This window comes from Wasmannia auropunctata, unplaced genomic scaffold (assembly GCF_000956235.1).
Source record: "Wasmannia auropunctata unplaced genomic scaffold, wasmannia.A_1.0 LD336090.1, whole genome shotgun sequence".
Lineage (NCBI taxonomy): Eukaryota > Metazoa > Arthropoda > Insecta > Hymenoptera > Formicidae > Wasmannia > Wasmannia auropunctata.
This window is the reverse complement of record NW_012026800.1, coordinates 2744146-2771181: the sequence shown is the minus strand read 5'-3', so window position 1 is coordinate 2771181 and position 27036 is coordinate 2744146. Positions and strand designations below refer to the sequence as shown.

Here is a 27036-nt window from a genome sequence, read left to right as displayed (position 1 = left end):
GCCGCGACGCGCCAGAAAGTAGGTACGTCGCTCTTAATAACCTCGGCGTTCCCGAGGGGAACGGAAATTTGTGATCGACGTTCCAGATCTAGATCTCTTGAAGTCTTCGCGGAAGATCCTTTTTTTTGCCGCGGGAGGACGGAAGCGGGAGGGGGAGAGGGGGGTATAGTCAGCGTTTCGACGGAAGCGATGAGATAATAGATGGAATTTGAGCGGACGCGGCAATGGTCTGAAGGCGCAGAAGAAGAAAGGTAGTGCAAGAGGCCGGAAGACGAGTCGACGTGATGACGGGAGAATGGAGATTTGACGGGGAAGAAAAAAGGAAGAAACGCGGAGGAGAGAAGATCGCTTCGCTCCGGGAGAGAGCCGTTCTCTCTCGGATCTCTCTCGCTCGCCACGTTACCACGCACAGACCGCCGTCGGGCGGTCGGTGCACGAAATTCCGAGAATCGCCGGCCCTTTACTCGGCCCGCGCCGCGCGAGGAGACGAGTTCTGCGATCGCGAGGGAACGAAAAAAAAAATCGAAGGGAGACACTCGAGACACGGATGAAGACGGACTCCGCCACCGGATATCTCGAGATGGGATTCGACGACTGGGAATCGCGTCGTCAAATGTTACGTATTCTCTAGACAGTTCGCAGCAATTAGTTTTTGTATGAGGTATATAAATGATTAAAGTGCCTTTCATCTTAGAATCGATTTATACAGAGACACGTTGCAAACTTCAACTTTGGCAAACTCCAATTTTATGCTTAAGATATTGATAATAAAACAGATCTTTTTTTACCTAAAAAAATGTATAGTAGGTCACGTATAAAATAATGGTTGCAACACTTTTTATTTTGTGATAGATATATGTATGTATCACATGTATAGTCGTGGACAGAACGGTATCGTATTTTATTTTGCAATACATTATGTATTGCACCTTTATGTGACTCACTGTACATAGTTTTACAAAGATCACATTTTATTTAAAATTATATACATATAAAATGATATATATCTAATTAATAATTAATATACATATAATCTTTATTGATTCCCATTTGGGAATTGCAAAGGCTTCTGTCTGCAATTACATTCGCTTACGTTTAATAATTGATATATAATATCAATAATAAGTTATATATACACATATAAAATTACGTAAATATTAATTTCTGTTTTCTCTTGCAATATATGTTGTATATTATAAATAGATAATAAAAATAGATGGTTTTTGACACTTTTGAAGTAAATCATAGAAGTCGAACAACAATTTTCAACGCGATAAGATAATCGTTATCTCTCACCAAAAAAGAATATCGTGTGAATTTATACATATTTATATTGCGCGCACGAAGAGACACTTTATCGAGTGCATTTATCTCTTTACACAGTCATTACCTTCCGTGACGTGAAATCCGGACGTCCTTTGAAATGTCTCCCGGGAATCGGGATTGCGGATGCTGATCGAATGAAGATTCGGAATGTTCCACGCGTTGTTACTCTTACGTGGAAAATCGCGCGCTCTCCTATTCATCCCCATTCCGGCGACACCTTCGTCGACGGCTCGCATCACAGCTCGGCTCGGTACGGCGGCTCGGCTTCGCGCAATCAGCCCAGCTCGCTCGCTCCCCCCCGTACTCGCTCTCGCTCGCTCTTCCTCGCGCGCGCATTGCGCGGCGCGCCGCGGCGGGAGCGGACTCGCCGGGATATATACATGCACACGCGATATCATAGCGGCGAGCAGTCGACACGCGGCACTCGTACGAAGCGGGTCTCCTCGTGCTCTCCTTCCCTCCTCCCGCGGCCGAAGGAGAGAAAGGAAGAAGAGAGAGAGACGCAGAGCAGTCGGAGAGAAAGGGAGAGACTTGCGAAGAGAGAAAGAAGTGTTTCAGCTCGTCTCCGATCTTCCACGCGAAATCTTCTCGACGGCAAAAATCGTTGGGAAATCCCGCTCTACGGTTATTAACCAACCACGGATCAATTGCAATCGCCGATCAATCGCAACGGCGTCTTGCGCGCGATGACGTCGCCGTACTTCGCCAACGGGAAGAGGAAGCTCGACGTGAAGTTTCCCCGTTGAACAATCCGATCCTCGTCTCGGCGACGCGCTCTTGAGAGATGCCGCGCGTCGGCTCCTGAGAGATCGATCGGAAACCACGCTCGATCGCGCCAGCGGAACGGGAACCCGACACTCTATCTCTTTCTCTCTTGGACGTGTCGCTAATTTTCGTGAGGAGGACGCTCGCGGAGAGAGAGAGAGCGTCGTGAACGCGGAAGTAACTGGAATCCGAAATCAGCCGGAATTAACCAGATCTGCCGATTTTATTTCATTGTATAATATTTGTCTCGTGGAAAGAATTCACAAGCGGATATCGCGCGCGCCGCTTGTCGGAGGACCAGTCGTCCAGCAAAGTTTTCAAAGCGGCACCCCGTGCTCCGACTACTCCGGCAGCCGGTGTGATACCGGCCACGAGATCGTGTTCCTGGCTATGGGCAAGCTCCCAATAATCCCTCGAAGTGATATTATTCACGACAACGTAAGAGCGGACGACCGGGAGGAACGGCAGAGGAGAGCGACGATAACGACGACGACGACGACGGCGGTGACGGCGGCGGCGGCGGCGGCGGCGGTGGTGGTAGTTGGTGGTGCGGAGGAACGATCCAGCGCGACAAGTGGCGCGATCGCCGATAGCGCTGCCGCCGATCGCGATCATCGATTCCTTATCGCGTCGCCGAGAGGGCGCGTGACGCCCCTCCGACGAGAGGAGTGCAACGCGTCGCCGCGGCGGACGATCGACGACGCGCGCCGGAGGCGTCGGGACGCCTTGGCCGCGATCGCGCGGCGGCCGCGCCGGCATACATGGCATTACGCGGAAGGTAAGGGCGAGGAGGCCGTCGTCCGGGTGACGGATCGCGACCCGAGCGAAGGATCGCCAAGGATCGATACCCGCACCGGCGATCATGCCGAGCATCGGAGCTGCGCGCTCGGAGCGATGGACTCGGCGGGACTCTGCAGCGTCGGGATCGCCGGCGACGACCGCCGCACTTGTTGCGTCCCCATCGACGCGACGGCCACGTTTCTCGCGCGGCGCGTCAGACAAACGGCCCGCGAACGGGTGACGTGCGTCGAGCGTCCGTCGTTCGAGCGACGGAATCGGCGAGCCGGCAGCGTCCTGCTGGCACGCAGCAGATCTATCGCGGGTGGCGAGGAGGAGACACTCCGCAGCGCGGCGGTGGATAGTATTACGATAGGACGACAAGACCGAGATCGGTTTCGCGAAGATTCGCACGTCGATAGCGCGGACTTTTTCAAGTGCAACGGATGTACCTCGTCCAACGACGGCACGACTGGCCCTTCGAAGGTGTCCGATCGCGACGAGAACGTTGGAGGATCACCGATAAGACCGATCGATAGCGTCATAAACAACACGGAGAACCCTCGGACCGGCGATCCCGCCAGACTGATCGAGTTCGGTATCGTCGAATTCCTGTGCAAGGATCGGCAGCGACCGTGCGTTCTCGCCGAGGGGACAGTGCGCCGCAGAAGCACGTCGTCCACGTCGCGACTTCCCGCGAAGATCGATCCCGGCGGATACGCGTGGCGAAGCAAGACGGACACGCGCTGGCGACTGCCGGGGATCGGCCTCGTCCAGCGAGCCCTTCTGCTGGGACTGCTCGCGACGAGTCTGCTCTGCGACGCGGTACTGGCCGCGCCACCGTCGGTCCTCGAGGACGAGGAGTTTCTCGAAGAGCAGGAGCTGGCGGCGCCGGGAAACGGCCTCGGCGACGACGAGCTGGAGATCATCAGGAGGAGCATCGTGCAAGGCCTCGGGCTCCAGAGGATACCTGATCCTTCGAAGGTAGGCCAATTTTTCGACACAGCATCCGACAGTTTTGCGTCGGCCAGAATACGAAAGCACCGTAACGTCGAAATTTTCGCGTTCATTTTAAAGTGCTACTTTATTAGCAGTATAATCAAAAAATTTTTCGACATGTCAATTTATCATAATTCCAATCATTACTTCATTAGCAATATAATTAAAGAATTTTTTGATATATTTATTATAATTCCAATTATTACACTGAGAAAAAAAATTTGTTGAAAAACGCAAAATTTGTTTCATCTTACCAAAATATTTAGTTCGATACGTTCAACTAAACGTTACTACGATGACACAAAATAATTTGTTACTATTACAAAATCCTATTTTTCAACTAAACTATTTTGTTTCAACAACAAAATTTCAACAAAAATTTATTGTATTTAACTTAACCGTTCGATTAAAAATTTAAAATACACACTATTTATTATCCCCATCAACATCGTTTAATCAGTTTGATACTTGGAATTTGAATACAAATAGATTACTTGGATAACTAAATAGTATGCAAACACAAATAAATATCACTAGTATTTTGAACAAAATAATTTAATTGAGTTGGTTTAGTTAATTCTTGATTAAAAAATTTTGATGGTTGACATGAATGAACTATACCCTTCTTTGTGCAACTAAAGAATTGTTGAATCAACCATTGGGTCAAAAAACTACACAAATTTAGTTCGTACAATCAGTTTTTTTTCTCAGTGTAGCAATATAATCAAATTATTTTTCGATCATCACAATTGCGTCTAGATTTTGTATATTTACCTTAACACTTGGTTCCACAAATGTAAGATTAACTTTAATCTCGGTTTAACTTACTTTATCTCTTTCTATATAATTCTTAGAAAGATTTAACTTCAGTTAAAACGAATTAAACCACAAATTGTGAAACCGGGCCTTAGAAAATGTTTATATTGTTTCTGTTGTAAATTGAAAGGAGAACGAGAAGATTATTGTCGAAATAATTCTTCTGTAATCCTTTTGCAGTTACGATACTGTCGATACTTTCCGTTAGTTCCGTCAGTACGGGCGACACGCGAGGAGAGAACGAATGACGAGAATATATGGTGTATTGCGAAAGCCAACGGCGCTGCGTTTAGGTATCATAAATCGATGCAAAAATATCGCTCAATTTATGTATAAGGCGTTCCAAATTCCTCGCACTTTTATGAGCCGCGGATTATTTCAATAGCTCGCGCGATTTTTATCCATGAATAAAGATCGTCGGGCAATAAATTCTTTTTTTTTTTGTTTAAATTACAAGCCAAGACGAGAAGCGAGCGGCGCCTTATTTGCGAAATAGAAATCGCATTTCACACGACGAACTTTCAATCGAAGGGAGTTTCAATTATTTTACGAGACGCGCAATCTCTTTAAGTGACGACAAGTTTAAAGATTGGGAAAGGATTGGGGAATTCCGCGCCCGACGGGATCTTCGAAGGAGAATCTATATACGAATTCATTCGAAGAAAACAGCGTCTTTGTGTTTAAAAGCGGATGGATTAAACGGCGCTATTGCCAGGCCACATAAAATCGATCTCGCGCGCGCAAAAAAAAGTGGGAGAGCCTCGCCTTGCGTATCGACGATCCCCCCCGCGCGCCTTGCCCGCGCGGTGGAAAAAAGTCGATAAATCCTAAATTATTACAGCGGCGATAAGAGAGACGAACGCGGACGCGCGGTGACGACGGCCACGTCGCGCTCATTCGCGCCTTTCGAGTTCGTTGATCGAGGACGACGCGCTGTCGAGATTACGGCTCGAATAAAATCGTCGGCGCTCTCCGCCGCCGTCGCCGCTAGGAGAGGACGATCGAACTTTGCTGACGACCTTATCTCGAGTTTTTTTTTACGTCGGTTTTGTAACGGCAGAAGTCCATACGAATTATCCCAATCTGCGGGGGGATTTTTTTGCGTTAACAAGTCTTCCGGTTGGACGAACGGCAGAGAAGAGCTCGCGCTCTCACGTCTCCTTTTTTTTTACGGAACGGAATTCCTTTCAAGTACCAAGTCGTATCTAAAGTACGTATTACGACACATCCACTTGCCGTGCGTGCGTGCGCGAGCTATATTTAAATAGTCTGGATCGAATTGGCCAGACTTAGCGCGATTCCGCCTGCCGACGTGCGCGCTATCGCTTCCTATAGATCGAAATTACCCCCGCAATTGGAGAGAGAGAGAGAGAGGAGGGAAAGGGGTGACAGGATAAAGACTCTCGACCGGAGTTAGGCCGGCGAGGCGGTCGCGTCATAATCGTACGAAAATAGACCTCGCGAATTATTGAAAGGCGGCGTATTCCGCCGCGCTCCGAAACTCTTCAAGGGTAGGCAGGTGGTGTAAATCCAGGCGTCCTCGCGGTCGCCCGCGACGGTGGGCACCAAACACGCGTGCAGCGTACTATCCCCCCATTGATTTCGCGCGCGCACACCGCCGGTATTTATAGATCGCCCGTAAATCAGACGGCAAAAACGTATATACGTATCTTGACGTATCCGCACGCGAAAGTAACAACGGGAGCGCGCGGACCTTCGCGGAAGGAGAGAAAGGGCGAAAAAGAGAGAAAGAGAGAGCCTCAGGTTCGTTGACCATCCGGCCGGGCTGAAAAAGGTATTAGTCTTTGCACGTAGGCACCCGCGCGCGTCGCGTCGCCGCGCCGCGCGCGCGGGCGGGCTGAAACGCGAGCGCTGTCCGGAGCGCGATGAAAAAGCACGACAATGCCCGTTCCAGGGGGAGACGCGTGACACGTCGCGTGGTCGTCCAGATCATTAGTCTCGTAAAACCCGCTCCGCACGAAACGAAACGAAATGCGCCCGCGCGCGCGCGCGCCTGGAAAGCCCGGGGAGGGCCCTTAATCCCTCGATCTCCCCCCCTTTCTCTCTCTCTTTCTCTCTTTGCCTCTCTATTCCCTTCTTTCTTTCGTCTCTCATATCGCGTCGCACGCATCTCTCACGCACGCATTTTAATTTATTTTATTCTAATCCGCCTTATATTATTCGCGCGTTTCATTAATATTTATAACATTATACATTGTATCATATATTTTTATTTAACACTTATCGCATATACCTGACGGAAGACGCGAGACGCGAGAAAGTTATCTTCGCCGCGTTTGAGGTTTCAAAAGCCGCACAGCCTCGGCTAAAACGCGAAGGACGCCCGCTCTTTTCTTTCCGGTTCCGGTTTTCGCGGTTTCTTCTGCCTCGCCTAATCTCGGCGTACGCACGAGAAGCGTTTCGTCAGAGGTGATCCTTCTTCCGCTTTCGAAAACGCCTCTCGCATATTTCGGCGAGACGGCGCGCGCGGGTCGCACGCGCGATCTGACACATATATGCGCGCTGTTGTTTGCCTAGACGCGGCTAATAATCGCCGTGTCCCTTTGTCGAGTGCCGACCCGGGTAAACAGAGCCTTATACGACCGCGAATGCAGTTCCTGTCGTAGATAACGCCGCGTACGTCGTGCCGTCGTCGTCGTCGTCGTCGTCGTGCCGCGCGCGCGGTGGATTATACGCGCGTTGCCGATCCTTATCTTCGCCGCGCGCACCGACCGGCCACATCTCGTCTCTATTACGTTGGCGCGGCCGAGCTCTCGATATAGTTGTATAGCTCGTATCTCGCGTTGATTTACGTCCCATTGAAACCGCGTCCGTTTAAGGACCGGGTCCTCCGAAGGGGCCTCGAAAAAAAAAAATAAAAGAGCGAGTTAATCGTGCGCCTCGGGAGAAAGTTTAATTTCGAGAAGGAGCATCGCGCGCGGCGCAGCTGTACAATGTTGCGCCGAAGATTGCGAGTCGAGAAAAACGAGAGACCAAGATGAGACGCGTATTAGACCCGCGGGAGGCGTTTAGATGTGTCTATCTCTCTCTTTCTCTCTCTCGAAGCGACGACACTTTCCGAATGTATTTCCAGTCGTCGTGACCCCAATTCCGCCCGAGATTTCGTGATCGAAACGCGATGACGCGACATCTCGATAATGCGTATATATATTTTTAGAGCATTGTTACAATCTCCCGTGAATTCAGGATTAAATACGGGGATTAATGGCATTCCTTTGAGAAGATATTTCCGGAGCCTCGCTCCATTCTTCGCGGTTCTCGGGATTAAACACCTCGGGAACGATCCGCTATATGGAGAGAAAACGTATCTTCACGACCGTGTCATTCTTCCTTTGAAACTGATCTATTCGGGACGATGGCGGTTCGAGATGGATATATTTCCAGACATTGTCTCATCCTTTCAATCTCGCGTCGCGTGTCCCGGCGCTCATCTCGGATCTGCGAAATCGCGACCGAAGCGTGATCGCCGGCTCGGCGAAAAGACGCGCGTGTCCGCCAAAAGGAGGATAATAAGCCGCTTAAGAAGAAAGAAAAAGAGAGAGTGAGGGGGGGGGGGCGTACAGGGGGAGAAAAGCAGGAGATGGAAGAAAGGACGAACGGGAGCTCGACCTCCGCCGAGACTTCCTTGGCCTCTCTCTCGTTTCCCGTCTCGTCGCGTCGCGTCGCGTCGCGTCACGTCGCTTCCACGTCGTTTCGCTCGAACGCCGTCTCGAAGGGGCTCGCTGACGCACACAGGCGGCTTTTGTTCTGCAAGAGTGCTGCAGCCCCCGCGCAACGTGTGTCGCGCGACGTCGTCGACACGGCAGCGGCGCGGCGGGCCGGTGAAGGTGAAAAGAAGCCCGGGGTGCGACGAGGGGGAGAAGCCGGAGAAGAGACGCGAGAAGTCGCTCGTTACACCGAAACCGGGGATGCCGCGAGACAAAGGCCGGGGAGATCCATGTCGCGACGTTAGATCCCCCATCGCGGGTAATTAAGTGTGTCAAGGAATACGCCTAGGCGCCTTCAAGCACGCCGGGCCAGCGTGGACCGCATTCCGGGGAAGACATCCAGAAGGGGAAAACCGGCAGGTTGAGCCGGTGAGGTTGAGAGAGAGAGAGAGAGAGAGAGAGAGAGAGAGAGAGAGAGAGAGAGAGACGGCGTAATTAACTAACGCCTGCTCGGGCTTTTCGTGTATGTGACTCGCGCGCGCGATAACTATAAATCAGTCAGGAAAGCACTTTTCTTCAACGCTGCAGGACGTCAACAGCGTCATGTCGTCGTTGCCCTCCCTCCCCTCCGCCCGCCCCACCGAGAGTGCAACTCCGGCGTAGTTGATTGAGCATCGTCGAAATAAGTCGAGGTTGCGGCAGCCGTAATCAGCCTCGTTTACTTCAATGCGCCTGATTGGTTCTAATGCAGGCTTGGAATTCGCAGGAACGAGCCTTGTCGCGCTTGTCGTGACGGGCGGTGATTTAAGGGGGGCCATAAATATCCTTTTAATAAATATCCTTTTAAATTCTTCAAGTATATCCGAGAGACGTACGCCACGAGATCGTGACGGCTAATGCGATCGTTTTACAAAACTACGAGCTCGCGGTCCGCTCTCGCATTATTAAGCTTCTCGATTAATATTCAACGACACCCGTCGCGATTACACCCTAATTACGTCCATTGAGTGTGCAACTTTCTTGGACGAGGGAGGGGCGGGAAAGGAGGGGGTCGTGAAGCGTGAGGTCTCTTTCTTTCTTCTTTTTTTCTTCTTTCGATTATTAACAGTGTTATTGCGCGGCGCGAAAGCCGCGCGCGGTGGCGACCCGGTACGTCATCGTGCTTAATGACGCTCCTCGGGCCCGCGGCCACGGCGGCGGCGGCGGCGGCGGCGGCGGCGGTAGCATGTGCCGACAGACCGGAGTATAGTCCTCGCCTCCTGCGAAATTACACCGCGATGCGGCTTGTCATTATCCAATCCAGGACGTTTTATTCCGCGCCGGCCTTTCGTGCGAGCTGCCGAACGCCGCGCATTAAAGGCGAAAGCGGGCGGCGTCCCGCCCGCTCCGAATCCTCTCTTCCGTCCCGAGATAACGCGTCTTTCCTATATTAGGCGATTAATGGACCGTGTCTCGGAGAGCCTCCACCCCCAGAAAAACCCACGAGGCAAACGCGAATGTCATAAATTAAATGTCATCGAGTATTTAATTAAATTCTTTAATAAGCTAAAGTTTTCAGTTGTCGCTATTCTCAGCAAGAGAGCCTTATTTTGAAAATTTAATTAAGTTAATTTGTGATACTTTTTATAATCGCCTTTTGTTTTTATATTATTTTTCACTTATCTCCTCTGATTGAACCTTTTGCACTTCCAGGAAAAAATATTATTTTAAGCCGCGTGGATGTTTAGCATTCTGATAATGATTATATAACTTTTTAGCGTTGCAGACATAAATTCCTGGCGTTCAGACATTTGCTAAGATAGAGATAATAAATAGTGAGAGATACCTTCGCTTGTAGCCGTGAAAAAAATTTTTTTTTTACATTGCGGAGAGAAGATGTAACATATCTCTAACGTCGCGACGACGCGCGTTTGCTGATCTTCCCGCATGCAACAGGTGTCACGCATCCACGTGGGTTCACGCCGGCCTCAGATAGAATTATCTCTCGATACAAAACGTAATCGATATTGGGGCAGAATTCGCATAATTCAACTTGACGCCGTCGACCGGAATTACATAGCCGATGATATTTATAGTCGGATAGGAGATTCCTGCATCGCGAGCGTGGGCGTTTCGTCTCGGATATATATAGAAAGCGCAGGAATATGCTACGTCATGAAACGATACTCGAAGCACACCTTTCTCGAAAAGGAAGGGAGGAAAAGGCGGAGAAGGAAAGTCGGTTTTCCCGGGTCAATAATGGTTTTTTTTTCTATTACAAGTACCAGCTTTTACAAGTATTATAAATTATTAAAAAACATAGAGGCAAGATAGAGGCAACTTTCACAAACGCATTTTTTACAAGTGCAATCTCAGGCCATCTCTGACCATCGGGCTCCGAGTCGAAGAATCGTTCCCTCAGAGAAACGCACAAGTCTAACTCTAACCGGTTACATTGAAGCTTTAGCGTTACAAATGCGATTCTATGGTGTACATAGAATGGTTTGTGGGAAACGAAACCGGAACGATTTTCGTGAAGACGCCAAAGACGAAAGCGTAAACGCGCGGAGGTAGAACGTTCGTTAAACAGGAAAACAATGAGAATCCGTAAGCAAACCGGCGACGTCGACGGCGGCGGCGACGGCGGGCTGTCAGGATCATCGGCGCGTATATTCGCCGTCGGGCCGGCGGCGGCGGCGCGGCGCGTTAGGACACACGCGTGGGTGGTCCCCGTCTTCTTGCCCCACTTTCGCTTACGCATGCACGAGCACGTGCGTGCCGCTGCCGGGGCCACGCTTGTGCTCCCGGTGCTCTCGCGATAATAAAGCGAGACCAGGCTCGAGAGCGTCGTCCACGTGCGGCGCGCGGCCGCCGCGGCTGGTACACGCATTCCTGCGTGCATATACCTGCCGCATGCGTGCGTGCGTGCGTGCGTGCAACGGCATCGGTGATATTTAATACACGGCCGACCAGTTCTGCGCGACACGACGACGACGGCGGCGGCGGCGGTGGCGGCGACGTCGCTGTCGCTCTCGTCTTTCTATTGTGAAACGTGAAAGCCGGTTGAGACCGTGCAGCCAGGTTGCCATCTGCCGCACTGTGCGACACGAAGAATTACGAGGTGAGATGAACTCAAACCCCGGATCTCCGCGGCGCGAGAGAGAGAGAAAGAAAGAGAGAGAGACGCGCGTAACTGCAGTCGAGTTACGTTGATATCTGGCATACGCAATTCTTCTCGGAAGAAATATAGGTGTTACAGCGCGTATATAGATATACAAATAGTTGGATACTATTTAATTCCTTTTTTTTTTTTATTAAACTACCCGTTACGAAAGTTGTACGAAAGTTGTGCCTTACGTACCACGGGATGTATATTAATGGAGGTGAGAGGGAATGCCGCGCGCGCGCGCGAAAGAGAGAGATAATGTATTTATATCTCCACGCGCAGAAAAGGTTTCAAGCGAAGTCAAATGACAAAGTAAGAGATTTAATGCAACAGCACCTCGACGGCGCCTATTAGAAAACGCGTCGAAATGCGCGCGAGGAAGTCTCCGCGCCACGCCACCGGGCGTAAATGTCACGCATGACATATGATACGCCGCGATATTGCCGTCTATCAAGGATTACAACAATTCAGCTCCGTCCAAGCAGATACGGCGGCGCGTATCAGGCAGTTACATCGTGTGTATACGGATTCCGCGAAAGGATTAACCTTTGAGTGTTACGGCGTTACCCAACGGCGTTGTGCGTTTCTCACGCCGCCGCCGCCGCCCCGATGTGCGTCGATGCGATTGCGTGCGACGCGTGCGTGGAAAAAAAAGCACGCGCGTTTTTCGCCTCGTGAAGTACGAGGGACGAAACGGAGTCTAACATCAGCGGGGACATAATAGCTTCGAATAGGTGCGAAGGTTCTTTTCACGGGATCCCGCTCGGCGAGAGGATCGACGCGGCGTGTCGATCCCAGCCAGCGGGGTGTCGTAATCGCGAGTCGTAACTCCCCCCCCCTCCCCCGACGGGCGATTCCCATGATGACGCAATTCCCGTTACTCCAAGATGTAGATCGTCCCTCGTAATTCCGCGACATGTTTCTAAAAGCGGAAAGAGAAGCCGCCCGACGCGCGCGGTGTGTGTCGCAATAGGTATGCGCGCGGCGACGATACTCCGCGGTGCGGGCAGCTCGAAAGTCCCGAGTGATTTCGCTCGCAAAAAGAAATGGACGAAGTCCACGATAGGGTGACGTCAAATCGCCGTCGTTGATTATTTAGTTTCGAGCAAATTTTAACAAATGAGCCGCCGCCGTCGATGGCTTCGAAACCCTCGAGGTGTTTGTTTCTTCTGACCTCAAATTCGATCTTCGAGGGGACAATTTGCATACCGATGCTCTCGACGCTGGCGCGCGGCGCGATGATTAATTTCCCCAGCGATCGATTATTGATCGTGCCGTGCCGCCTTTACACTGTTGCGAGTTTCATACCCGCGTTACTTGTCGAGGGATTGATGAATGGCGAGATTTATGACCACGCTCCACGTGTGGATGTAACGCACGCTCGACGCGTGCATCGAAGTGACTGCGAATTCAATCCTATTCAATCAGGCGACTCCCAAATTTTTTTTTTTTTTTTTCACGTCGCGCTCCAATTTTTCAACGCGCCCGATTAATTATATATGGAAACGCCTCTCGTGGATCTTATGTAAATCCGAGTATGCAAATTTAAGATCTTTTGAGAAATCGGAGGCGCCGCGTTTACTTCTTTTTTTTTCGCCACTAATCTAATAAATTCGAATTTGCGAAAGTAAAGCTGCGGTATTCTTTGAAACCTCTTTAGGCGCCGCGTTCCGCCGTCAGAAAGCTCTCTACGCTCGCAATCACGTCCGACTCGTTCAATTATCATCACCTCTAAATTATATTTCTCGCCAATCACTCGCTCATTGGAATTTTCATAATTATACGTTTCGTGTCGCGGTTGCTACGCAAATTTTTCTCGCTCGTCGAGTCGGCGACCATAAATAACGGCCGCGAATTAATATATACCGCCGCGCCGCGCCGTATAAGTAACGGCCCGTACGTCGAATTTATTAAGTCGCGCCCGCGCCGCCGCCACCGCCGCCGCCGCCGCCGCCGTTCGCTTTCTCCAAAAATTTCATATCGCCTATTACAAAATTCCGGTTTACACGCTTGCGCGATTCGTCACAATGACCGGCGAGTAAGAAGAGTATCCGCCGCTCGATTATCCCGGCCGATTGGAAAGTTATCTCGGGTGATGAGTAAGATTTCGCCGTGGTGGACCGAGAGAGGAGTGACTTATGTTAGCCGCAGGTGAGACCCGAATGTGGGAAATTCCAAAGTGATTCGCCTCTGTGAAATTCGTGCGGGGAGATACCGGATGTATTTGCGTGAATGCCCATAGACTGCCATAGAGAGATAGGGACTGCCCCGAGAAAAGAATCGTTCATCCGAGTCGTTCGATCGTCCTGTCGTCATCCGCGCATTTTCCGCCTAAATATATTCGGACTTACTCTCCGCCTGTTACTATCTTTAAGTTATCTTACGTAATGTGTCACATGGCACGCATATTAACGCGTGTATTATTGTTGTGCTAATTGTGATCACGAAACACACACACACACACGCATACATACGCGCGCGCGGTGGAAGGGAGAAGATTATGAAATCGATGATGAATGCACGCCGCGCCGGTGCGCGACTGCAGAGATGTTGAAGCAGGAAAAGTTACGCGCGCGAAGAGACTTATGACGGATCACTCCGGTTAAGCGAGGATCAAACGGCGAGATAACGCCGGATAATGGATGCGTGTGAAGCTGCGAATAGAAGCTTCCAGTTTAGAGTCGCGGGATAACGAGGTACTCGTCGGCGCGCGTGGTTCCTATAAGAAAACATTTGCCTCGTATTTTGTTATCTGTCGAAGCGTGGCGAGCGCCTCGTTTAATTTCTCGCGTAGCTCGGGGCGAAACGTTTTAAATTCATCGTCGATGCCCGGCCCGATGGATTAAGAGACCGCAGTTTACGATGTTTACCATTCGCCTCTCCCGCGGTGTGTCGCCGCGCCGCGCCGGTGTATACCTATCGAAGCGGTGTAAAATCCGGTCGAGGAACCTTGACGGTTCCGTGATTAAGGCGACGGGGGTTACAGAGAGCAAATCAGTTAAAGCGGAGCGAGAAAGAGATTGAATCGTGGGAACCCGCATAATCGTATCTCTGGTACAGATTGTCTCGCGATTTCGCGCACCTCGCCTCTTCGCGGCGCGCGGCGGCGGCGACGGCGGCGCCGACAACGACGACGACGACGGTGGCTGCCGGACAAGTAAACCGGTCAATCGCGTTAGTCGTTAATTGTTTCCAGTTATAAACTCCCATCGTTGTGTCGTAATTTATCACGATCCGTCGCCATTTGCGCGACTCCGCGTTGTATAACGTGTGCTTCATTAGACAGAGATGGCCTCCCCCCTCCCCGCCCCCCGTCGCCCCCCGTGTGTTCTTGGTGCGTACCTACTTTGTTGGAATTTACGAACGTCAGGCGAGGCGCGCAATGTTGTTGAAGGAAAATGCGTTTAATTTTAGCGCGTCAGTGCGTCGGACGGACGTCAAATACGTCCGGGTAATACCAACCGGCGATATCATACGCGCAAGACGATTACACACACCACACATACACACACACACACACACACACGATAATAAGAGCTGCAGCATATTAAGGTAATAAATTTAAACGTTAATGAAGAGGCGCGGGAAATACGCTCGATAACGACCGGAGGAGGAAAACAAGTGCGATATAAGTGCGATAAGTGTTAAATTAATTTAATAATGATTTAAAAAAAATGTATGTACTCCTGTGTCACGCAACTTGACGCGCGGGACGCCCTGCATGTGTTTGTCCGACGCGACGAGAGAGTTTTGCTTCTCGAAAAAAAAGGAAGGAGGAAAAAAAAGAAGAAAATCAATAACGTAATGTTATGTTGTAACGCGATGTTATATGTTATTATTATTATATCGTTGATACGACGGCTTTGACGCGCTGACCGTTCGCCGAAATCTCACGCGGCTCATGCACGCAGCTTCTGCGCTGCGGAACGCATAAATTTCCGAAAAGATAAAAGCCTTGGCATGTTTGTGAGCCGGCCCGGATTATTTATGGGATTTCTGCGGCGATAATGCCGTTAACGACCGCATCGGATTTATCGGGAGCACTTGGGCAATTGCGCGCGCGGCTTGTATAGATCTCTAAATTAACTATGGACCACGCTTTTCTCCCGTCTCGTCGTTCTGGCCGCTGCGTATCGGTCGTCGTGCTCGGTATAAAGACTCTCGCAGGATATCGCGAGGCGACCGACGGACAGACGAACGACGAGAAAGTTGCGAAATCCGTCAAGCGAGACGGAGCCGAGATTATCGTTCAGATGATTATTGTTCGATACCCGCGCACGTCGAGACGTCGCTAAATAATATTTACGTAATTTGCGCGCGATATTTCGAGATGCGCGAGATGATTCGCGCGGGAGAAGAGACGAACGCCGCGGAGATGAATCTCCGATGGAGATTGCAGCGCGGGGAAATAATACGGATTTGCGGTCTCTAAGCATTCAGAAATCCTGGAACCAGAAATCCGTGAACGAATCCGTGAGATCCGTTCGCCGCCGCGCGACGCGTATTCGGCCCGTCCCGATAAACGCGGCCCCGACGAATAAATTTCTACGCTTTACGGACGAACGGATAAGAAGGCACTTGGAGAAGAACTTGACGGACCTAAACCGTTATTTACGGCCCGGCTTAGTGCATCGCGAGAAAACCTTGTGTCACGATCTTTATTATGATGTCTCTTTCTGTCTTTCTCTCTCTTTCGATAACCCCGTAATGAACGAATCTATTTAATCGGCCCGAGCCGCCGCCGAATTGACAGATATTTCTTTAAAAGGCTTTTAATTAAAATAACATATTTTGTTGTAGCTTTAATTAGTTTATGTACGTATAATTTATATAAAATATATAAAATGTCATATTAAAATATTTATCTATATATAATTAGTTAATCAAAATTTTGTTTACAGTAGAGAGGACTAGTTATTCGATCAGTATTTATTTTGAAGAAAAATATTAAGAAATCGAAAGAAGTAACAAATTTTTTTATCTCAGGAAGGTAAACACACTGCACTGTTTTACATAAATAAATATTTATAATTTGAAAGAATAAACAAACGTATAGTGTCGTCGCGTCGGTTGTAAGGCGTCACATTGTGAGAGGGAATCTCACATTTCTCGGCTTGATGACTTCCTAACGAAACGTACGTTGCTTCGATACGGTACAATAAAGTGCTTGTCAGCTCGACGCCCTCGTTCCCTCGCCCGAAAAACCCGTTGCCGCGGAAATGACTCAAAGAGCGGGCCGACGCGACAATAAACGCGGACGGCGATCGCACGGTTTGAATCGACGCTAACGAGATTTATGATTGGCTTAAATTTTAAGAGAAAGCTTTCGATGCCGACGACGACGACGACGACGACGACGACGATGAACGGACACGCATAGAAGCCCGGGAATGCGCGACGCATTAATCCGTTCACGGCCGATCGCGCGCACCGCTGCATTTTACCTTCGTGTTTATTCTCAAAACGTCATGTACCGTCGTACATACATTCTCCGGAGCGTGCATATAGCGAGAAACACAGAGGGGAAGAAAAGAGAGGAAATCGACGGGCGGCATTACGCCACGCCGACTGCGTTCCCGTAAAGCGTAAACGCGCGCGCGTGAGGCCGCGCGAAAATTTCTCACGCCTCTTTTTTTTTTTTTCCAAGTCTCCACCGACGGACGGACGGACGTCGTCGCGTCGGTGGAAGGACTCGCGCGACGACGACGACGATGAGTGCGATTAAGTAACGGCGAGTTATATACCGAGATAAGGATAAGAGGCTGCGAACTGCGCGAAGAGGGACTCTCGATTATTACTGCTATTACGATTATTACTGTTATTGCGTGATCGTTATTAGTCGCGATAATTAAGTCTGCGTGATCGTTACTAGTCGCGATAATTAAGTCGGTAAGCTGAATCCTGCGGAGAGAGACGCGCCTCGAATTCTTCTGACCTGGATTCTGCTTGTGAGAGAAGACTATTTACCTTTCTCTGCGAGAGGTAGGAATTTATTTTTTTATTTTTTTTTTGAAAATATTATCTTTCATTTTTTTTGTATAAAGCTACAAATACAATATTTGAATTAGAGATGAGAGGCTCGCGACCGAAGAGGATCGGACGAATTAGGCTCGATTACCTACCCTATGAGCTCGTCGAAATCACGCGGACGTTCTTTTTCACCGGGAGAAGTGCGAGGTTCCGGCCGCGCTTTACGATCATCCTCATTAACAGTATAAATAGCCTAATGGTTTTCTGCTAACGCGAGGCACACGTACATACATGTATATACATACACGCATCGCCGGCGGCGGCCGTCTCTCATTACGATTATCCGCTTCATCCGAGGCGCGTTCGGCGCGCCACGCTGAAACGTCCATTATCCGGGCATCCGGATATCTGTCATTGGCCGTATACGCCAATCGGAAGGCCCCGGCAATTGAAGACATCCGGGGCATACTTGTTGCATCAAAATTGAGACCTGCGCTTCTGGCTCCTGGCTGCATGCGGACCGAAGGACGCGACGCCCCGCGACGGGGGACGCACTCGTATCTCCCATTCGAACGCGCTTGGCAAAACAAATAAATAAATAAATGCGAATGTCAAAAAACGCGTTCCTCTCTTCACTCCGGACGCGTGGGAGAAGAGACGCCTCCTACGACGTTGCGCATTGCGTGCATTCCGCGTGGCGAATCGCGAGTAGCGTCCGGCGCGAATCGCGTATCTCTCGAGGTTTCTCTCGAGGATCCGCATAATTCACGGGTGAACGTGCGCGTTCGAGAGGATCAATTGACTGCTGGCAGTTAAATAGAGAACGTTCCGTCGGCTATTCGTCGGAAAGATCGAAAGTGCATACGAATGTCTCTCCTCGCGGGACGTGCGCCTTTTGAGATATAGATGCTCCCCCCCCCTCCCGCCGTCACGTCGCGGACGCGGTAATACGTTTGCATAAACGTGAGAAACGGCATTGGTTGCACAACGTCGAAGGGACTATTAACGTTATCGCGTAACCATTAACGTTAATACGCGGACATTTGCGATATAATACTGCGAATTGCAACTTATAACGGATTATAGATGCAATTTCTGCGCGTTCGCGTATAATCATCGCGTAATTAGCCGATCGATTTAACAGCTGATCTTCTCGATTGAAATCGTTTCGAGGCAACGGTGGCACTAATAGCTTCCAATAAGCGATTGAGGGAGGAAAATTCCTGAGCGAGCCTTATTAGTTTATTCGAATACTTATCATCGGACATATACGAAAAGGCAACGCGATAGACCGGGCTGTTCCCCGAGGATTTATCGCGTGTGGGATACACGAGGCTTCAAGAAGCAGACATTTCTCGTCTAAAATATAGCCAGGCCAGGTCGCAAGAATGCGCTTTCTACGCTCGTCGGGCCCCGCGAATGCCTTATTTATTAACATTATTTATAACAAGACGGATCGCGGACTCCCACGTTCCCACGACACGGCCGGCGCGGCGCAATGGCGACGACGACGACGACGACGGCCGTCCACCGTCCGGCGGCGCGTTGTGCGTGAATTTCGAACTTTACCGCGGTAAGAAACGATATATCACTCTCACAGTGATTTCTCTCTCATCTCTCGAATCGTCGTCGGTGGACATCGGCGGACGGTGACAGGTACCTCCGCGCGCGTGGGCGTTAATATCAGCATAAAGTTTTGCGGTGGAGCATCGACGCGCGTGGCCGGCGTAACAGATTTATGCGCGTCACGTGTTGCCGAAGAAGAGGACAAGATTTAAGGAGGAGCTCGATTTAATGTGACGAGCGACCGGAGCGACACGTGTAAATCATCGTTATCGTATAATTACATGTTTCTTTTCTCTTTCTCTCTTTTTCTTTCTCTTTCTCTCGACGCGACTGTAATATTTCAAGACTCGTTCTCCGCGGTGGCCGCAACATTAGCATACAATACGCGAGATCGATATTCGATAGCGATTAAGAGTAATAACTCCGCTACCGTATCTCCACGACGGAGTGGCGAGGGCGAGGGCGAGAGCATTCGCGGAAATTAATTCGGCGATTTGTAATAATTGAAAAAATTGGGGTCGTTGAGGAGAGGAGGAGCTCCACGTCGCGTCGCTTCCTGGATGCTCTCGTGACTCACTCGCTTGCTCGCTCGCTCGCTCGCTCGAGCGGCGCAATTCTCGGGCCGCGCGTTAGCCCCGCGCGCGCGTGCGAGATCGCGGCGGTCCACAAATTTGTTTTCGCGCGCCAATCCCGCGACCGGAACCCGGGCCGAGCGAACAGTTTAAATGATTCTCAAGCGGTTAAGTGACTGGTAAAAAGACACTGCGGAGGCGTCTCGAGTCGCGACGCGTCTCTTCGCGGATCCGCCACGATGATTCATCACGCGCTCTCGCGCGTCGTCGTCCCCTTGCTCGCTTCGACGGCGCCACTTCCGGCTGCCGTTGTCGCACGCCGACTACGACGACCACGACGACGCAATTCTACGCTTGGTGCAGCGACCGAGATGCGGTCTCGTCTATCCCGGAGATTCCGCGATATCGTGACGATTAAATCACGCGCGTATATAGCGAAGAGCGACTTAATTTAATGCACAAGGAAGTGATTCCGTATAATCTAACATGTAATTATTTATAACGCGTCTTTCATGTTGAGATCTGATTCAACATATATATAAAAAATATGCAAATTCGGTACATTTTTATTTCAATCAAAATCACTTTTATCGATTCAATCTAATTAATATACCTCTCTTGTTTTACCAAGCAGAAGTCTGGAATCTGAAAACAGAAATGAAATCAAATCCGTGACTGTATCCTAATTAACATATTTTTGTGCGAAAGATAATATTTTAGTCGCGTCGAAAACGAAGAAAAGTCTTTGATGCAAAATTATGTAATAATATGAAGGGTGATAAATAGTAGAATAATAAAAATCGCAGTAGCTCTTAAGCTCTATCGCCTTTCATAAGGTAGATGGTTTTCTTACTGTAGAACCGGGACTCTGAACCCGAGAGTTCTCACACCCTCCAGTGGTCCATTATCCTCCGTCTGCTGTACCGCGCGTCAGTGGTCGCGGCCTCAACGAGCTAATTTTGCGAGCGCCGGCTCGTCGTCGTCTGGTCTTTCTCACCGCGGCGGCGCGCGACGGGGGGAGAGAAGGGCGCTCGCCGGTTGTTTCATCGTCGTGAAACACAGTAGCCACAGCGGGCACGAGGGAGAGCATCCCACTGGAGGAAACGGGATCGAAGGCTACCGCGGCGGTAACGGGGAGGAATCGGGGAAAGAACGTATAGAGACGCGACTAGAAAAACGTGAGGGGTGGAATGGTGCAGGGAATAGGTTGAGCGAGATCTCGGGGAGGATGGGAACGCGCGGGCAGGCGAGAAAAAGGTCATTACTTAATCGGGTCGAGTGAGAGAGAACGGCGGCGCGGCGTCGTGACCCCAGAAAATTAGATAATTTCGATGTCACGTCCGCGAAGTAATTATTGCTCTCGAGTACGACCTCGGCGGACGTAGCCGAGGAATCAATTAAACGGACCGAAAGTTCAGCCGGCCGAGTTCAGGCGACCTCGCGTCTCGCGCGCCTCTCGAAGGAGAGACATCTCGACCGACATCTAGGACGGCATCTGGTCCACGGTCCCTTTTATTGTTTATCTCGAATCTTTGAATTCTGCAAGGAGGCTTTTGAAACTCTTCCTCGATTAAAAAAAAAACCAACATTTTATATCATTTATTTTGCTTTATTTTGGAAATTGTAACATTTGAAAATTTTAGTAAACTACATTTGTAATTATTAAAATTTTTCAATTTCTTTGACATCAATTTCAAAATTTATGCTATATTTGTAGAAATTTGTTATATTAATATTTAAAAAAAATCCTTCGTTACAGTATATTTTATACGCAGCAATTGGAAGACGCTGAACGAGCGCGTGCACTACACTGCAGACGCATTCTATAAATTTCTATCTGTAAAAGTTCCAAGAAGCGAGAACGCGCTTCCGGTAGTTACTCCTTACTCGCGCCGTATATATGTGCGTTGTAATTGTCCCGCCGCTATTATACACGCAACGTTACGTAAGCGGCCGTTTCTGAGCCGATGATGAGGCTTTAAGGAAGCCATTATGGCGTTTTGTTTCCAGGCGAACGTGAGCCAGGCCGAGTACGAGAGAGCGCACAGAGAGTACCTGAAACAAGTGCAGCTGTCGCACGACGGGCAGAAGTTTCGAGCGCGACGGGACCTCCATGTATTCCAGGCTGCTGGTAAGACATCACCTTATAAGCTCTCCCGTACCGCGTCAAACTGGAAGTCGGATTCGCGCGGCCACTTTCGCGGAAGCGGAGATTATTTACGTCGCCGCGTACAGTATATTCCTTTTTCCTGCGAACTTACACGTTTATGGTGTATAACTGACGATTCTATCTCTCGTGCTGTTTATTTATTTAATAATTACTGCGAACGGAACATTAAACAAATTAAACAAATTAAATGTAAAAATATACACGCGATATAGACGGGATTTTCCAGCAACTGTAAGTCACGAAGACAATCTTCAGTTGCGGGAGGATTATTTTTAATCGCATGACTTCTCCTAAAGATGTAGATTTTACAGGAAGAAAAGAGCCGAGTAGACGTAATTGATCAATCGATCGCGATTAATCTTAGAATCTTGGCTGCGGAGTTTCCTCGCTCTTTCGCCTCTTCCGTGAATTAGGTCTGAGCGGAGATCAGCCGGTTGCACGCGAGAAACCTCCTCCGCGCGCATATTCGCGGTTATACGTGTCCAACAAAAACAAATGCGGAAAACGGGGTTGCGAGCGCGCGGCGGGGAGCGGGACGCAGGAGGAAGGTGCAACGATGCACAGTTTTCCCGCCGCGGCCTGTCGATACGTCACAATGCAGCTCGCGCGGCGGAGGCGCATTCAAGTCCCGGTGCGGCGCGGCGCGGCGCGGCGCGACGTAGCGTTTCGATTTCACCGTCGTCATTTCTCTCTCTCTCTCTCTCTCTCTCTCTCTCTCTCTCTCTCTCTCTCTCTCTCGGCAACTCGCTGGGCGGCCGATCGATCGTTCAAGGATGGGCAATAAAAAGTCGCGCCTCGAGGAAGGAAAACGGCCGTGCAGAAAACGGGACGTCATCTCCTTGCCGCGGCGCGAGAGCAGCGGCGCCGACGATTCGACGCATGGATATTTACTTTTCCTATTATACGTGTCGACGAACCCGCGTCGCGAGAAATTTTTCCGCGAGCCCCGCATCTCGTCGATCTCGCGTTCGACAAGAGACCGCGCGGATCTCGCGAAAGTTGCGGGAGGACCCCGAAAGAGCGATCGATCGACCGACCGATCGCGCGCGCGCTTTCGCGACGGCGGATCCCTCGCGAGCAGAAGGAAAAAGAAGCTTGCCGGAAGCGAGATCTAAAAGCGTGTTTCTTCAAGGATACTGGGAAAATATACGCGCGCTATTATTGGCCGTACACCTAATTTCTCTCGCGGCGGCGCGCGGACCGACAGAGAGGAAAAATACTTCGCGAAGAGCGAAGCGCGGTAGCTTAATAACGCGCTGAAAGGCACCGTCGTCAGGCATTGCCGGATGATGTCTCGGCAATCGAGGTGATGGTCGATACGCGCGAGGATGTGTAACATACAGAATGCCGTGCCAGGTTGTCGACCCCGTGAAACGCCAAACGTCAAAACGGCCGAATTGATAGCCGTGACGGTACAATAGGTTGACTTGTCCATTACGTTATACATTCCCAAGTAGCGAGGTGACGTCAAATAGCGCTTCAATAATTCTTGACGTCTCATTGACGTTAGAAATGTCATTAAAACGTTATTAAGATGTCATTTGACGTCATCTCGCTATTTGAATCGCGATCGCGTATTATTTATGTATTATTTTGTTTCTATTTATACGCGATTTGTAAGCTATTTATTCGGAATCGAAGTACGATTATAGCGCAGGTATTTTAAGAACTGATAGAAATAGGAGCAGGGAAATCTCTGCAGTTTTCCAAGCTATTAATAATAATAAATGTTAATAATATTCGTTTATTTTCCGCGTTAATTACCTAAATTATCTAAATGATAAAATTAATAACGATCGCAGAGGCAAATTAATATTAACGTGACGCAACGCGTGATGACACAATAAATTACAATAAACTAATCATCAATTTCCGCAACATCATCAGGATTAAACTCTCGTTCGAGTTTTGATTCAATTGTTCTTCGAGCTCTTCAATTTATCCTATTCAAAAAAAAAAATGGGGGAAAAAAACGATTACTCACTCGGTCGCTTCAATCATTTCGACCGTGCCAGATTCGCGAAATCCGAGCAACGCGGGTCAGTCCGCCGCGTCGACAAATTAAGACGTGGACGCCGCTAATGAATCTCACGAGCGGCGACGGCTCGTCGGCGCGCGACTCCGCTCAATTACGGCCGCCCTGAAAATAGTGGGTCAAAGAGATAAAAGTCGGCACGCATCTGGACGGGACGAGAGATGGGACGGGACGCGACCACCGCGGTGTGCGCCGCGGTTCTACGCCGGGTGGTACGGGCCGCACACAACACGTATGAGTACTAATACACGCACGCCGCCCGAGTGGGATCCCGTCCCGTCGAGTCGAAACCAGTCTGAAGTGGGTACTTGTCTATACACCGCGGCAACGAGGCTAGAGGTGCGCAAAGCAGAAGGAGAAGAGAAGAGCAAAGAAGGAGGAGGAGGAGAAGGAGGATAGTCTCTCTTGATAGCTGGCTTCTCAGCTCGAAGCGCGCGCGCGCGATGGACCCCGTCGTGTGTGCACGGCTGTTATTATGAAATAGAAATTCCGACCGCGGCGGAATGCCGAACGACGAGTTCCCGAATGCAATAAGAACGAATCGCATGGGGCAGAAACACACCGCGCGGTGAACAAGAAGTAGTCTGCCTTGCTTTATCCGCGAGACGTTGCGAGGATGCGCGCCGATACGCGAGGGATCGCGAAGAGGCGGACTCCCCCTTCCATCCCCCTCCTCTCCCCCCCCCTCGCTCTTCTTCCTCCTTCATCTTTTGAACCACCGTTGCTCGGGATTTATTTCAATTGCCCTCAGGTACCTCTCGCTATGAGTACTTAATGATCGCAGCTTAATTAGCCCGAATGATACGCAAGAAGTTAATAAATGTAAAGGAGAAGATTTAAGGGGAGGGATTAGACGCAAAATTCGAATTCGTCCCCGAAAAATTTTAGATTTATGAAGAAGGGGTCTCCGATTATATCATCCGTTATCAATATGTAAGTGAAGTCCGAAATATCGACAATTTCGACGATTCTACGAAGAATGACCGCCGACTAAATGTGGGGCACCGGGATGCAGATGCCGCCCAGTTGTATTCCTCGGACTATTACATGTCAGATCGATTGGGCTAATTTTGGATTTTCTAGGTCTGAAAATACACGCCGTATCATCGTCTAGATAGCTTGTTTTTTGAGCGTCGCGCTTCTGCCACTATAATGTGGCAGTGATTAACGCGGCACCTTTCTGGCTAATTTTTTTTTTTTATCGATTGAATTAGAATCCTATAAGTTACATCTCCTCCGTAATTCCAATCTATCAGGCTGCCGTTTATTTTTCAGCTTATCTTCGAATTTTTTTTTCATACATGGCACCGCGGCATCGTCAAACCGGATCGAAGGTCCTCGTTATTAGAATCTCCCGTAAGTAGGAAACGTTATACGTCTTCGATTCCTGGCTCGAAGGCCTAGCATTCGATCGAGACCTCAATTCCTTCAAATCGTTGCCCGATTACGTGTCGCGCGTTCGGCACGCGCGTGTCCCAAGTTAAGGCCGCCTTAACGACGCTGTTTTGATCCGATCTCCCAGTTCCGGAGCGCGGTTTCGGAGAAGCTCCGCGGAGTCTACGCGGTGGGTCACCTGCGCGTAAATCGCGGCACGCGGCGGATTTATTTTCGTAGCGTGCCGTCGTGTGATACAGTCTAATAATAGGCGACGGCACGCCGAACCGGCGCGATTGACGGCCGCACGCGCGCGCGAGATGTTATTTGGGGTAATATCGCCCCGCGATTCTTCTTCCCTCCTTCCCTCTCCTCATCGCCACTCTCGAATTCTCAACGGGTGACGAGGGTGCCATATACACGCGCGCGCGCGGGGGCAACACGCGCCCGCCCTCGCCTCCGGGATCGTTACGGCAGAAACGATCCGGATTCCGCGGATTCTTGGGCGCTTTATCGCCCGGTTATTTTGCGCGCCGATACCTGGTCAACCGCCAAACGGGACCGCCGTCGCGCCGCGCCACCTCACCCCGCGCGGTCTATACCGTCTTCGGCCGGCTATCTGTCGCGATTCATCGCGCCGAGGCCGCCGGTTGATTGAATGAAACCGCCGCGTGCTGGCGATGCGTCAGACGCGAGACGCGCGGCACCGCGGCCGCTGCAGGTGCTCCCAAAATTGATTCTCGCGAGAGAGAGAGAGAGAGAGAGAACACGCGCGTGTAATCCTCCGGATATAGAAATCCATTTCCTCAGGAATCTTTCCGCGGAATAGGTGCCTTGTATTCGCCTTGTATTCGGCGTGGTGTTTGCGATCGCTTCTCGCGCGCCCGAAATTCCTGATCGCGGAGGCGTTGACGAAAGTAATGGTGTATATAACGCGATAAACGTGATTTTGATGCTTTCATCTGGAGATAATCCCCCGCACGGAGGAATTCCCGTCATTTATTTTAAGAATATGACGAATGAAAGCTACGGGAAAATGAGAGCTAATGATAATCACACGTCGCGATGAAGGATTGCACGATCTATGCAATCGCGCGCGTCAGCAGTTGATGACAATAAATTTCCGAATCGTAAATCCTTAGATGACAACGTCGAAAAAGTTACGAACAAATATGCAGTATCGCGCAACGTCCGTGGAAGTGAGTAATCGAAAAAGAAAAATAAGCTTGGAATCCGTATCGGCTCCGTAGATGTTTACGCGTAATTAGCGGACGAGCACTTGGCACGGTCGCGTGACGTGCGTTCCTCGCGATCGGGGGAAATCGAGCCGCACCAACTCTGCCATTCGCGCGACATGCATCAAACGCAGCTCTAAAAGTATCTACCGCCCCTCTCTAAAAGTAGATCTTTCGTTGCGCCGCGGCTCGAAAAAACAAACCGAACGATTTCACCGAAACACGCGGGATGCACGTACGCCGTACTGTTATTCGACGAACGTGATCACTGGGAAACGTCTCTCGGAATAATGAATCGCGATCAATCGGAAACGATCGATCGAACCGGGAAGCTCGGCTCACCGATTGACCCGCGACACGGAGTTACATAAATTAATTCTACATTAATCAAAGACTCGCATCTGATTCCGAATCATAATTGTCTGTGTGATTAATTATTATTTATGTAAAAACGAATCTTTTTATATTCTATACATTTTATTGGTGCTCCAAAATTAGATGCTCTCTTTAAGACTTCGTTTGATCTAAAATCCCACGATTAATATTGAAGAGATTTCTGTAAAAACTAATTTTAAATAGATAGCCGATAGGATTATGATTATTATCAAATTTTATTTT

The 27036-nt window shown here is 49.8% G+C and overlaps 1 protein-coding gene across 1 annotated transcript in view; it reads left to right on the top strand.

Moving 5' to 3' along the window:
- The first annotated feature begins 2985 nt into the window (after positions 1–2985).
- LOC105448069 (bone morphogenetic protein 4) overlaps positions 2986–27036 on the top strand; it is a 28700-nt gene continuing 4649 nt past the window's right edge. Inside the window, exons 1-2 of the mRNA XM_011686432.1 lie at positions 2986–3852; positions 21615–21735. Of these exons, the coding sequence (XP_011684734.1) occupies positions 2986–3852; positions 21615–21735 (988 nt within the window). The remainder of the gene's footprint in view (positions 3853–21614; positions 21736–27036) is intronic.